This window comes from Lampetra fluviatilis, chromosome 9, assembly GCF_964198595.1.
Source record: "Lampetra fluviatilis chromosome 9, kcLamFluv1.1, whole genome shotgun sequence".
NCBI lineage: Eukaryota > Metazoa > Chordata > Hyperoartia > Petromyzontiformes > Petromyzontidae > Lampetra > Lampetra fluviatilis.
This window is the reverse complement of record NC_136283.1, coordinates 12,976,465-12,991,073: the sequence shown is the minus strand read 5'-3', so window position 1 is coordinate 12,991,073 and position 14,609 is coordinate 12,976,465. Positions and strand designations below refer to the sequence as shown.

The 14,609-nt window shown below is 48.7% G+C and overlaps 1 protein-coding gene across 4 annotated transcripts; it reads left to right on the top strand.

The window, feature by feature from the left end:
• Positions 1-577: 577 nt before the first annotated feature.
• Positions 578-14,362, top strand: PRXL2A (peroxiredoxin like 2A). Of its 4 annotated transcripts, none has more exons than XM_078859835.1 (6): positions 578-692; positions 10,074-10,229; positions 10,907-10,998; positions 11,922-12,062; positions 12,787-12,951; positions 13,489-14,362. In XM_078859835.1, exons 2-6 carry the CDS (start codon positions 10,079-10,081, stop codon positions 13,594-13,596), a joined length of 657 nt encoding a protein of 218 aa, XP_078715961.1. In that variant the 5' UTR covers positions 578-692; positions 10,074-10,078; the 3' UTR covers positions 13,597-14,362. The 4 variants fall into 4 exon arrangements, with proteins under 4 accessions (XP_078715961.1, XP_078715960.1, XP_078715963.1 ...); XM_078859834.1 differs by having other exon boundaries at positions 581-692; positions 10,069-10,229; XM_078859837.1 differs by lacking the exon at positions 578-692 and adding an exon at positions 1,446-1,465 and having other exon boundaries at positions 10,069-10,229.
• The last annotated feature ends 247 nt before the right edge of the window (positions 14,363-14,609 follow it).

Genomic DNA, 14,609 nt, shown 5'->3' with positions numbered 1-14,609 from the left:
AGTTTGAAATCCGCATTGCTACCGACGAACGCGTTGGCCGCCTCTGTCGTTTGCCCCTGTGGAGCCGCCGCCGCCGCCAAATCAAAACAACTTTGTTCAAGCCTCACTCGCCCAACCCTGCATTGGTTGGCCGACGTTTCGGACACCCACCTTAGGGGCCGTCCATAAATGACGTCACGCGATTTTTGACGATTTTTTTCGTCACAACAATCAGACCCCCCCCCCCTCAAATATGACGTCACAGCTCTGCCTCCCCCCCAAATAAAACATGCTTCAAATCGCTTTAAACTATTGGCATTGTAGTGCGTATTTAATGTGGCTCTGCACTCTGATGTTGTAGGAGAAAACATTAAAAGTCTAATTAATTAAGTAGAACGCGTTGTCTAAATTAATTAAAAGTCGCGCATTTTGATGTGACGTCACATTTCTCACCCGCCCCCCTCGTCACACATCGTCACAAATGTCTGACCCCACCCCCCCTCGGTGCGTGACGTCATTTATGGACGGCCCCTTACCCCCTGCGCAAGATGGCCCTCCGAATTGCACGCGGGGCGATGACGTCCCAGGCGAGCAGCTGGAGGCCACGTGACAAGGGCGGGGCTTAACTCGGTTGAGCGGTGGCGCAGCGGTTAGCGTCGCTGCCCGGTCCTCAGTTCGATTGCAGGCTGCCGGTTCGCCTCGCGTCCCAAGCGGTGAGTCGTCATCGTTACCCTTTGATTCTCTCGGTGAAGTCACGGAGCTAGAAGAAATCAATAGCTGGTAACCGCTCTCATGGGCGAGTTATAGCCGAGGCTCGTAAACTATCGCCCTCCGCACGCGCGAACTGACCAAAGTGCGCTGTTTGTTTTTTTGGGTAGAGTCGCGTTGGTAGAAGATCACGACGTTTCGATCGATACACAAGCCAGAGGACTGCATTTCTGGACGTTCATCGGCAAATCGCGCCCCACCCCACCACCCACCCCACCTCTCTCTCTCTCGCATTGAAATTGTCTCCAGTGCTGTTGCTGCTGGCATCAATAGAAGTGGTTTAAAAGTAAAAAAAAGTCTCCCTCTCTGCCTACGTTACGCCGTGCCGAGTTCGATGCCAAACGAGATCGTAACCCCCCCCACCGCTTCCAAATTGCTCTTCGCCGCTAAGCACCCGACGCCCGATTACTTCAACCCCGAAATGTAAAAGCTGCGTCCTCGATCTGCCCACTTTGTTGCGAGCTCGTGGTTGGCTTAAAGGGCCCTCCCCGTGTCGTCTGGACGAGTTGCTGAGTTATGCGTTTAGTTTTCGCGGTGGCGTCTTTCGTTAACGCGCTACGAACGGAGCTTTCGACCCCGGTGCCAAGCGCCGTTCTGCCAGTCGCCGCCGCCGCCGTGATGTGATGTGATACGGATCTTTTTAATGAGCCAATGCGGACACCTTAACGAAGTAAAGTTGAATAAAGTCTCCTCCAGCCGTGGGCAGGTGTGGTGAGAGGTGAGGCTGCTGGTGGGTGTTTGCTTGGCTCGTGTGGTTATCCGTTCATCGATACTCTGCTGGTGTTATAATAGCCCGCTAATTAACATGTTCTACTACCGAAACGTCTTGATTTTATTAATTTTATTTTCTACCTACGTGACTTTACCGAAAGAACCAAAGAGTATGGGTCCCTGCAGTCACGAAAACGTCAAATCTATTGTTGCGTTTGGCATTGTTCTCGGGAGCTAAATGCCAATGCCTGCGATCTGCTGGCCACAACGAGAGAGGGCTTCAGAGCAGAGTTCGTGTTTGGTTTGCACGACCACAATCGCACTGCAGTTGCGCGCTGTGCCTCGTCTGTAATTGTCCATGTGTGATGGGGATGTACAAGACGGCCTGTTGATGCTGCGATGCGATTGAATATTGTGCACGCCACATGGCTCCACGTCTTATCGTGGAGAGAGTTAACATACGCAATGTGGACTAAGATTGCTTGTAGACGTGTAGAGGCTTTATAAAATACCATCGTTGTATCTGCACTCCGGTCAAATTATTTCAGTGGAGTATCCACAAACGAATAGCCGCCTTTGCTTTTTGGTAAAAGGCAGCAATGACACATTGTGGATTTGTATATTTGCTACCATTGCTATTCTCAGGAGGCTTAACGGCATTTCTTGGTGTTTAGAGACCGTCTCATTGAACAAACACGCTGTGTCGATTTGTCTGAAAGCAGCCAGCCATTGCCACCGTGGAGAAAATTTTGAAATCGACATGAGCAACCCAAAAGTGTCACAGTTACAGCAACTCTCTGAGTCCCGTGCGCGAATGGAATCAATTACCCTCCAGACTGCGGAATGCGGAGTGGAAATCGTAAAAGATAAATATTTTTTGCGTGCAGAAAATGCAAACCGTGCTGTGTTAATATCGCCCGTCGGGGTTTTTGTTGCAGCAGTGTCGGTTGGGTGGGTGCTTCTAATACAGCCAATGGAAAGGGGATATCGCAAATATCGTTAAGTGACCTTTGTTCGATAATCGGGGGAGGCATTCCCCAACTGTTCTGCCCACTAAGAGCTGACATTTAGCCAAATCGAGTGTTTGTGTGCGCGCAGTCATTGTGGGGAGCGTAGCGCACCGGTTCGCGTGCTGCGCTACGAACCAGTGGCGATTATCTAAACTGGCCATGGGCCTCCCCTAGGTCGACTCAGTCTCAAATGAGTACCTGGTGCGGTGTGTAAACATCGCCACTAGGGAGACAAAGGCGGCCGGGCGTGGTGTTGGTCATACACCCCCTCGTGTGCCGTGCCGGCCTTGAGAGGTGCTCACTCACAGCACTTGCCCCAACAGTCTGTCCATGCTATACGGGGGATCTTTGTTTTTTGTAGTCATTGGTGTCGAGGCTAAGAACACCAACTCCCTCCACTTGAGAAGTTGTTTTAATCGCTGGCAGTTGTCCGAATTAGAGGCAATGTAAATCAGTGGTGCCAGCTCACTACTCTGACCTCTGAGCCACTTGGCAAATTGACCACCTTTGTGTTTCACTATTATGACACATTGAAAGGGGAAGCAGCAGTAAGTGTGGTTTGTGATGGTGTCTGGATATCAGAAGTTGAAAAGAAGTGAAACATCTACGCTTGGAAATGGGGCAAGGGGTAATACAAATATCAGTGGGTGGTTCGCCATCGCCAACCGTACGGACACGAGTCATCCTGGAAAGGGAACTTTATACTGGTAGGAACGAAGTGGACCAGACCACCAATAGATTATATCGTCCGTCCGTCCGTGTATCAACATCGCCCCCTACTGCAAACAATTGGCAGGACCCTACAAAAACCTTTTGACTCAGTGGGGCTTTCCTGGCTAAACAAGTGTAATAATACATTATGTTTATATTATTTGGTTATTCGTTCCTACCAGCCCACCCCGCAGGGTCCTGTTTGTTTTGATCAACACCGACACTTGTGGGGCACGAACAGACTTGTTGACGATCAGCCTTTCTCTTCAGCACTCTGTCTCACACCAACTTGTATACCCTCTCCTTCCTCCCCTCTTTTTTGCCAATCTGTATCCTTTAGAGGTTTTCCCCCAATCACCATTTTTTCACGCCTTCCTTACCAGCGCCCTTCTTTAATATTCCTCTCTGGTCGTGTGCCCCCCCTGTCCTTTGCATGACCCCCACACTTCAATCCTCAGAATCTTATTTTTATCGTGGAGAAATCCGATGAGCTATGAAGTTATATATTCTTGGTTCTTTCAGTAAAGTCACGTAGAAGGGAAATACATTTTTTATTTTTTCCCTTCTACGTGACTTTAACGAAAGAACCAAGAATATGAATCCCTGCAGTCACGAAAGCTTTAAATCAAAGCTATGAAGTTCTTTATCACAGATGTTCAGTAGGGGAGGGTCAGAAAGTTACAACGACAAACGGCACAAACACACGATAGCAGTGCAGAGAATAGGAAAGGTAAACAGATCACACAAAAATGAGTTTATAAGTTCAAATTAAGTACACCAATTCCCAAGCTTGGGCAAGGGAGCAAAAGAACAGCAAAACCAGACCAAGAGACAACACACACAGTCCCTCAATAAATTGCACATTAAAATTAAACTATCGATATATGGGTGAGGATGAAAGTTACAAATCACATCCAGCACTAATCTGCTTCGGGATATTTTTTGAAGGTTTACGATGTTAAGCGAGGAAACGGGGTTGTTCCAAAACGCCGGTTCTGCAAATTCGCCAATTCTTTTTCTAGTTCTTGGGATAGTTGAAAGTTAAAATCTTGACGTGCTCCCGCATGAACTCTACATGAGTGCTGACGCCATAACATCCAACCAGGCAGTACCTCTAACCCTACTTGGACCAAACATCAGCCGTAATTCAAACCAGAACAGACAAACAGGAGCCCTATAGGAACCAAAACCACACCATCCAATTAGCCTCCCGCCCTTGTCATTACGAAAACCACCCAAACAGCCTCCCGCCCTTGCCATTACTATAACCACACCATCCAACCAGCCTCCAGCCCTTGCCATTACTATAACCACACCATCCAACCAGACACTAACCCTTGCCATTACTATAACCACACCATCCAACCAGACACTCACCCTTACCATTACTATAACCACACCATCCAACCAGACACTGACCCTTGCCATTACTATAACCACACCATCCAATTAGCCTCCCGCCCTTGTCATTACGAAAACCACCCAAACAGCCTCCTGCCCTTGCCATTACTATAACCACACCATCCAACCAGCCTCCAGCCCTTGCCATTACTATAACCACACCATCCAACCAGCCTCCAGCCCTTGCCATTACTATAACCACACCATCCAACCAGCCTCCAGCCCTTGCCATTACTATAACCACACCATCCAACCAGACACTAACCCTTGCCATTACTATAACCACACCATCCAACCAGACACTGACCCTTGCCATTACTATAACCACACCATCCAACCAGGCACTAACCCTTGCCATTACTATAACCACACCATCCAACCAGGCACTATCCCTTGCCATTACTATAACCACACAATCCAACCAGCCTCCAGCCCTTGCCATTACTATAACCACACCATCCAACCAGACACTCACCCTTGCCATTACTATAACCACACCATCCAACCAGCCTCCAGCCCTTGCCATTACTATAACCACACCATCCAACCAGCCTCCAGCCCTTGCCATTACTATAACCACACCATCCAACCAGACACTAACCCTTGCCATTACTATAACCACACCATCCAACCAGACACTCACCCTTACCATTACTATAACCACACCATCCAACCAGACACTGACCCTTGCCATTACTATAACCACACCATCCAATTAGCCTCCCGCCCTTGTCATTACGAAAACCACCCAAACAGCCTCCTGCCCTTGCCATTACTATAACCACACCATCCAACCAGCCTCCAGCCCTTGCCATTACTATAACCACACCATCCAACCAGCCTCCAGCCCTTGCCATTACTATAACCACACCATCCAACCAGCCTCCAGCCCTTGCCATTACTATAACCACACCATCCAACCAGACACTAACCCTTGCCATTACTATAACCACACCATCCAACCAGACACTGACCCTTGCCATTACTATAACCACACCATCCAACCAGGCACTAACCCTTGCCATTACTATAACCACACCATCCAACCAGGCACTAACCCTTGCCATTACTATAACCACACCATCCAACCAGACACTCACCCTTGCCATTACTATAACCACACCATCCAACCAGCCTCCAGCCCTTGCCATTACTATAACCACACCATCCAACCAGACACTAACCCTTGCCATTACTATAACCACACCATCCAACCAGACACTAACCCTTGCCATTACTATAACCACACAATCCAACCAGCCTCCAGCCCTTGCCATTACTATAACCACACCATCCAACCAGACACTCACCCTTGCCATTACTATAACCACACCATCCAACCAGCCTCCAGCCCTTGCCATTACTATAACCACACCATCCAACCAGCCTCCAGCCCTTGCCATTACTATAACCACACCATCCAACCAGACACTAACCCTTGCCATTACTATAACCACACCATCCAACCAGACACTGACCCTTGCCATTACTATAACCACACCATCCAACCAGGCACTAACCCTTGCCATTACTATAACCACACCATCCAACCAGACACTGACCCTTGCCATTACTATAACCACACCATCCAACCAGACACTCACCCTTGCCATTACTATAACCACACCATCCAACCAGCCTCCAGCCCTTGCCATTACTATAACCACACCATCCAACCAGGCACTAGCCCTTGCCATTACTATAACCACACCATCCAACCAGACACCAGCCCTTGCCATTACTATAACCACACCATACAACCAGCCTCCCGCCCTTGCCATTACTATAACCACACCATCCAACCAGGCACTAGCCCTTGCCATTACTATAACCACACCATCCAACCAGCCTCCAGCCCTTGCCATTACTATAACCACACCATCAAACAGCCTCCCGCCCTTGCCATTACTATAACCACACCATCCAACCAGCCTCCAGCCCTTGCCATTACTATAACCACACCATCAAACCAGCCTCCCGCCCTTGCCATTACTATAACCACACCATCCAACCAGGCACTAGCCCTTGCCATTACTATAACCACACCATCCAACCAGACACCAGCCCTTGCCATTACTATAACCACACCATCAAACCAGCCTCCCGCCCTTGCCATTACTATAACCACACCATCCAACCAGCCTCCAGCCCTTGCCATTACTATAACCACACCATCAAACCAGCCTCCCGCCCTTGCCATTACTATAACCACACCATCCAACCAGCCTCCAGCCCTTGCCATTACTATAACCACATCATCCAACCAGGCACTAGCCCTTGCCATTACTATAACCACACCATCCAACCAGACACCAGCCCTTGCCATTACTATAACCACACCATCTAACCAGGCACTAGCTCTTTGCCCTACCCACTTAAAATTTTTCTTGGTTCGCTCTTCACTTTCGCCGTTCACAGCGCCGCCGTAGTGGTCTGATCGTGAGCTCCGCATTTGGAGGGTTTGGCTGCGGCGAAGGGGGCAGTCGCATCAGTCGATGGGTGGGGAGTGACTCTGGGGTAATTGGGGGGGGGGACAAAGTCTGGAGAGATGAGTTTGTTGCTGCAGATTCCAGTGAAGGTTACGCAACACGCCATTGGAACCTCCTTTGCCAGGAGCAAAATATGATAATTGTTTTTTTACCCTTTTATCTGCCAACAAAACTGACACACGCAACACGCCGTCGGCACAAAGAGGCGTGCGGTTACAGCGCACAGTTTCGTTGGCAGGTGAGTTACACGCGCGCTTCACAGCTGTGTGGCAAATCTTAGTTATACGTGTCTGAGTGACAGGGCTTGCGTTTACATTAATTTAGGATATATGGGCCATTAGAGGTATAGCTTTGTGCCTTTAGCAGTACAGCCTAAGCCAGTGCTGCTCTATTTTCTTATACATGGTGTCTGCGGATTATTATTATTGCCCTGAGCTGTGTAAACTGTATGGATAGAGAGGCATTTTATAGTTACATGTATTTTAATGGTCATCAGACTTACATGTGACTCGATCAGTTAATAACAATGTAGCATTGTGGTCATTGTGTGTGTGATGGTGGAGCCAGGATTTTCAGGTAGGGAGGGGAGCAATCCCTCCAGCAATGAAACATGATAGAGGAGTTGTTAGTAAGTAAGGAGTTGTTAGTGAGTAAGGAGTTGTTAGTAAGTAAGGACTTGTCCCTTGCTTTTTATTTGCCGCGTGTGCGGCGATGGCGCAGCCATCGATCGAGGGTCGAATTCGAACCATGTGTGATCGGCATCGCGCTCGCTGAAGGCGAATGCCTTCAGGGAAGTCGTGTACTGTGTACAACACTGCGCACAATTCTGTGAGTCACTTCTAACTGCTTTGCCGTTACTTATTTCCAATTATGGACTCGGACTATTGTCCTATCATCTCATAGAGTCCCTGGCACGTAATAATATGCTACACAGTGGCAGTGGGGGTCGCAAAATGCCGATTTATTACTAATACACTCCAATGATCCGATCGAAATTAAGGATTTCGATCGGATCATTGGGGGGGGGCACGTGCCACCCCCCCCCCCCCCCCACTGGCTCCGCCAGTGTGTGTGTGTCAATGAAATGCCATCTATTTTCGTGAGCTTTTCTTCATTCAGATGTTTGGTCAGTTCCTGAATGATCGGAGCAATTTTCAGAAGATCCATGCGGTTGCTAGGATAACAGTCTGTACAAAGGTCAAACTACGTGCCATGCTGCATTATGCAAACTGCTTCTCTACCCCAGATTACAGGCGTTGTGCCAGCGTGCCAGGAACCACTAACTGCTTCAGCCACCAGAAGTGGGTAATCCAAAGAGCCATGGGGCTTAATCGGCCTGAAATAACCGCTGCCGAGAATTCGGACCCCCAGAGTTTGGTGTTCACCCTAAAAATCTCACGAGCCTCGAAACATTTTTCGGGAGGCTCCTGCATTTGGCATGTTTGGCCGATAATTCCTCGCGAAGTAGCATTTCACGTGTGGAAGTAAACTAGGGTTGAAGTAGAAAACTAGCGTAAAGGCATAACAGCTCAAATGGTATGCAGATACAGGTCAGGAACCCACTCGATGTACAGCCGTGTTCTCCGATAACGGTCAAGTAGTTGTGTTCCTGAAGAAACACCGCGTTATGGAAATCTCGCGTCATTATAAGTAATATATAACATAGGGGGGTAAAGCACAGTCCACGATAGCACGTGAGATGCGTACGTAGGCTGAGCAAAGATTTGAGGCGCAGTGGGTAGCATCTAGAAGCATCCAGCAGCATCCCAACGCCTTGTGGTGTGACGCTGATGCTGCTGCTACTGCTGCTGCTACTGCTGCTACTGCTGCTGCTGCTAGGCCGAGGCAGCCGTACACCCGCCGCCTATTCCTGCTCACGCTGCGACGTAGCTCTGTCCACTCGATCGCGTTCTATCCAATTCGCATCCGCGTTGCAAAACAAAAAAACGCGATGTATCTGATTCACGTTGCGAAAACTCGATGGCGTTCCAGGAGGACGGACTGTAGTTCCACCTGTTGGCCACCTCGCAGCCCAGTGGTTGGCGTGGGACCTGCTGCGTGGAATGAAATGGATCCCATCCCCGTCCGCCTTCCCCCCCCGTCTCTGTAGCCTGGCCACGGTGCAGTAGCGCTGCCTGCACTCTCGATAGCCATGCCACACCGATCCTCTTCTTCAAAGGGCTGGATTACAGGGCGCTTTAATTCGAGATACGTCTGAATGAGACGCTGTCTCCCCGACAGACCTGGTCTTCACCTGAGGACGGCTGCTTGCGTTGTGGCCGAAACGTCGTGAGAATTATTTTATTATGTTTTATTTTTATTAATTTATTATTTCCCTTCTACGTGACTTTACCGACAAGAACCAAGAAGATGAATCCCTGCAGTCACGAAAGCTTTAAATCGAGAGCTGAACTGTTCGACTATTTAAGCTAATTCATTATTCGACCTATTATCAGTTTGATTACTCGGCTAATCGGATCACACGGACATGGTTGAGAGAGTAAACGTCCTACCTCTGTTCCCACTTGTGTGTGTGCGAGTGGTGGTGCAGCGGTTAGCGTGCAGCACTACGAACCCAGCGACCCGAGTTCGATTCCCGCGCACGGCCAACACCAGTGACCATTATCTGAACCGGTCCTGGGCTTCCCCTAGGTCGACTCAGTCTCAAATGAGTACCTGATGCAATGTGTAAACATTGAAAAAGAGCGTTATATTTCATCGGATTCCTCCAGTATAAATACATATTCTGATTCCCTCCTATCTCCAAAATTTGTGCTCGCCTTATCACATTGTCTCTGGGCAGGTATGTTCCCATGTGCCTTTATCATCGTAATGTGTAAAATTTGCCACTGGGGAGACAAATACTATCGGGCGAGGTGCTGGCCACCCACCCCCTCGTGTGCCGTGGCCGGCCTTCATAGGTGCTCGCTAACAGCACTTGCCCCAACAGTCTATGACGGCTATACGGGATGGGGGGGGATCTTTGTCTTTGCTCCCAGGGCAGACGTGATGGGGTGCTCCCTGGTGGTGCTGTCGCTGGGCGGGATGGGGGCAGCCTTGGCCAGCCTGATCCTCGCCAACACAGACTGGCTGCTTCCGCAGGCCGAGCCGGCAAAACTGGTCTACCTGGCAGATGCGCCGCTCAGCTCGCTCGATGGAGGTAAGTCAAACCGCTGGCAACAACGAACCTAGCAACAGATACTGACAGTCACGTAGGAGGGAAATAATAAAATAATAAAAATACTACATAATAAAATAATTCTCACGACGTTTCAGCCACAACGCAAGCAGCCGAAACGTCGTGAGAATTATTTTATTATGTTTTATTTTTATTATTTTATTATTTCCCTCCTACGTGACTTTACCAAAAGAACCAAGAAGATTAATCCCTGCAGTCACGAAAGCTTTAAATCGAAAAATAAAAAGATACTGACAGCATTCGGTCCACTCGCTCACTCACCCACCTATCACTCAATTATCCACTCGCCGTTTCACTCAATCGCCTACTGGGTCACTAACTCCATCATCTACCCACTCTCTTAGTCACCTACTTAATCACTCAGTCACTTACTCGCTCACGCACTCACTTAATTCAGTCACCCGATTCAATCTTTCGCCAAGCGTTTTCATTCTCTCATCTGCTTAATCACCCAGTCACGCATTCACATCCACTCACTCACTGACCAATTCACCCAGTCACGCATTCACATCCACTCACTCACTCACCAATTCAATGCGCACATATATGGCTTTAAGTACACGCCTGCGTGCGCATTAACCGCTGCCTGTTGCATGTTTGTGGGTGACTTCATGCCCGTGCGGACCCACCACGTGCAGAGTCGCGCAAGTTCCGTGCGGGGGAGCTGTGGCGGGATAAAGGTGCCGTGGTGATGGCCGTGCGGCGTCCCGGATGATTTTTGTGCAGAGAGGTACACGCCACAGGTGCACGTCATTTTCACCCCCCTCGAGCGTGAGTGACGGGACGATGTTATTTCACAAGAGACGCGTAACGAACCATTGAGCCCTACGCCTGATGAGAACTTGCATCACATTGGGGGCCGTGGCATGGCCCAGCGGCTCGCACGTTCACCACTTGTCGCGGACGTTCGTAATTTTAATTTCAGTGGCCGCCCTGATTATTACTGCGGGTGTAATAACCACGTTGACACGCTCTCCGCTTCACAGTGTACGCTAAAGATTCACGCGGGGAAAAACCTTACAGCACTTGAGATTTTCCATGCCCTGTCATTGCCTGTGACCCAATCACCCCGAAGTTAATCAGAGTTAAGCCTGGTAGTAATTGGTTGGAAGACTGTCTAGGAATGCAAACACGAACACTGTTGTTGACGCCCCACAGCTTGAGCTGCGAGGCGGCTAGATTACATAGAAACGACGGATTCTTCTATCCATCCGTGTGGAATTTCTCGTGTGCGAAGGATGTTGTCTGCGAGTGCGCGCATTGTCCACGGGCACTCCGGTTTCCTGCCACGTGCCACTCGCAAATTAATTGTCCTAACATCCCAATGTCGGACAGTCCTGAAAAATCCCATTTTTGAAACGCAGTGAAGCTTTACTGGCTGAATAACGAGGATTATTCACATTCAAATAATTGTGAGTCAAGTTATGACCACATTTCATTTCAGAACAGAGGGGTAAATTACTACAAACCCTCAGGCAAGCAAAGGCTCTTAGTCGCAGTCATGCATGCAAGTGTTTTTGGTGAGTGGCCAATAGATTTGGTTCGGCGCCGAATGTTTGCATGAACTTCTTTCGCACCGTACATAGCCAACGGTGCTGATAGGAGGAAGGATGGTGAGTGGCACGTGCCGTGTGCGGCGTTTGTGCTCTGCAGGAGGCGAGCCTCCTCTCTGCACTGGCCCCGTTCCTCTCGGAGCACGACGTGCCACTGGCAGCTGTGGTGCACGAGGACGTGGGAACCGAGATCAAGGACTTCCGGCCATTCTTCCAGGGCCAGGTCTACCTCGACCAGGAGGTTTGGCGGTGATGGGGGCGTGGAGAGGGTTTTGAGTCATGCTAGGAAAACATAAAAGAACAGCCTTGCAAATGCTTACCCATGCCACTGCTGGCAGGAGGGCCTCCACTAGGAGGGAGCACTGGAGCCTCTCCACAGGGTATTTTGGCCTACTCTTCCATGTTGGCCCAACATCATGGAAGTGCTCAGAGCAACCATACTTTTCTCCCTCCACATGCAACCTGCCCATTGGCCGTGGTGAACCCATTTATACTGCTGGGCGGATAGAGGGTCGAGGGGGTTATTTACTTCTAGATTTGAAGTTTTGGTGACTGCAAGGGTCCATACTCTGTGGTTTTTTCGGTAAAGTCACGTAGGTAAAAAATAAAATGAATAAATCACGTTTCGGAGGCAACACAAGCTTCCGTCTTCAGTTGGCACCGTCACAGCAAAACTACTGTATCACTTGATACAGTTTGTGTTGCCTCCGAAACGTCGTGATTTATTTATTTTTATTTTCTTTTTTACCTACGTGACCTTACCGAAAAAACAGAGTATGGGGTTATTTACCTTTCACCATAGTTTCAACTGCAACGCTGGGAGGATGAATCAAACCAATTACTTCTTTATTGCAAGTGCAGCGTGGTAGCGTCCTGCTATTTAGATACCATCGCAAATGCAATTCGATTAAATCGAATTTAGACAATGGCCATCTGTAATACTTACTCTGTATTATTTCTCGCAGCGGAGGTTCTATGGACCCAAGGAACGCTGGATGTTCTGGCTGGGCTTCGTGCGCCTGAGTGTGTGGCGTAACTTCATGCGCGCGAGGGAGGGCGGCTTCCAGGGGAACATGCTGGGCGAGGGGCGCATCCTGGGTGGAGTCTACGTCATTGGTGCCGGAGACCAGGTGAGCTCGGCCTGTGGAGTTTTGTGAATCATAGCGATGTGATCTATTTATTCAGAAGAGCCTAAATATAGAAGACGCTTTGCTTTCAAGAAGAAACTACATTGAAGTTGGGAGTTTTTTTTTTTAATTCAGCGTCACCTTGAATGTATGTTACATTCAAGATTGACAACTCACGTGCTGTTGAGATAAGCCTGCAACAACCAGATTAGAGCGATCAGTATTTGCATTATCAAGCTCGTCTTTTCACGCCTGGATAAAGGCCTTCCCACACTGTCCTCACAACGCTGGGATGCTTTAATCCATCTTCTGCACATGAAGCTGATGTAATTACCCCACGTCCGCAGTGCTCATCCTATTGGCCAAGTTCTTTTATGTCGATGCCATTCCATCGCCAGTCTTGTCCACGAGGCATTAGAAATGTTTAAATAAAAAAAAGTTACATGTTCCAAGATACAAATGTATTTCAAAATTCTTTCTGCCACTGCATTTTTTCCCTCTGCTCCTTCCCTTCCACCATTGCTCCCCCCTCCCCCCTAGGGCGTCTTGCTGGATCATAAGGAGCGTCAGTTTGGAGACATCGTCAACAAGACGGCTGTGATGGATGCGGTGCGCAAAATCCAGCCCATCCTCAAAAAACTAAAATAACTACAAATATACGGGCGTTAACAGGCGCATCCTCCAAATCACCAGCTGAACTGATCTAGAACTCCATTCGCACCAATGCAATTTTCATACACTGGCAGCATTTCCGGTATTTAACACGCTATTTCTGGAGGCCATCCACTGGTTCAATAATATCTCAGCATGAATATAGACACGGTGTTGATAAACTGTCCACTACGTAAGGATACTGCAATTATAAATCTGCCAATAATGTAATTTGCACCCCTATACTGGGTCGCTTTGCAATGCTGTACGCTAGTGCACAATACATGCTTTTTGTCTCAGCAAAGTGGTCTAAAATATTTACCCAGATATTGTAATTAATATTAGTTAATTATCTAATGCCAAGTTAGTATTAACTGAACGTCAGGGATTTTTCCCGTGCAGGCAGAACGTGCACACACACTCTGCAGACCAGAAATTCGCTATGGTACCAACAGCAGCTCTACAAGACCGTGCGCTCCTGTATCAATGACGCCTAGCCGCAAAGGGGTAATTATCGCTGGGGTTTGGACTGACTTCAACAGGGGCCCACCCTTGGGGAGGGCAAGGTGGTATCATTGTTGTTTCTCAAGTGTCCATGCACACCCAAGCCTGCTTGTGTTCGCTCCGTTCCCTTGTATCTTGTGTGTTAATGACGAGCTTGTGCCCTAAATTTACAGGACCGGTTCTGAGTATTAGCAGAAGATGTGGGGGGGGGGGAGGCAGAGGAGGTGCCTGCAATGTGAATAAATAAGCATTAACACTGCCTAGTGTGGTTGCCTGGTCATTACACGTGCGCACATTAAACAATGCTAAACGGACAGTGTAGTTGCCAGAAGTTTGAACACTTACTCCATGAGTCCTGTCCATTCTCAATATATAATCTGTTCCATCAGGGACTGACATCTTGGTGTGGACTTGGGCCATTTGCCTCTGCACAGCAGAGGTAATGTTACCTTGCAGGTGCAGCCTAATCAGCATATCGGGTTTTTCTTATAGCTAGGGTTGCATAC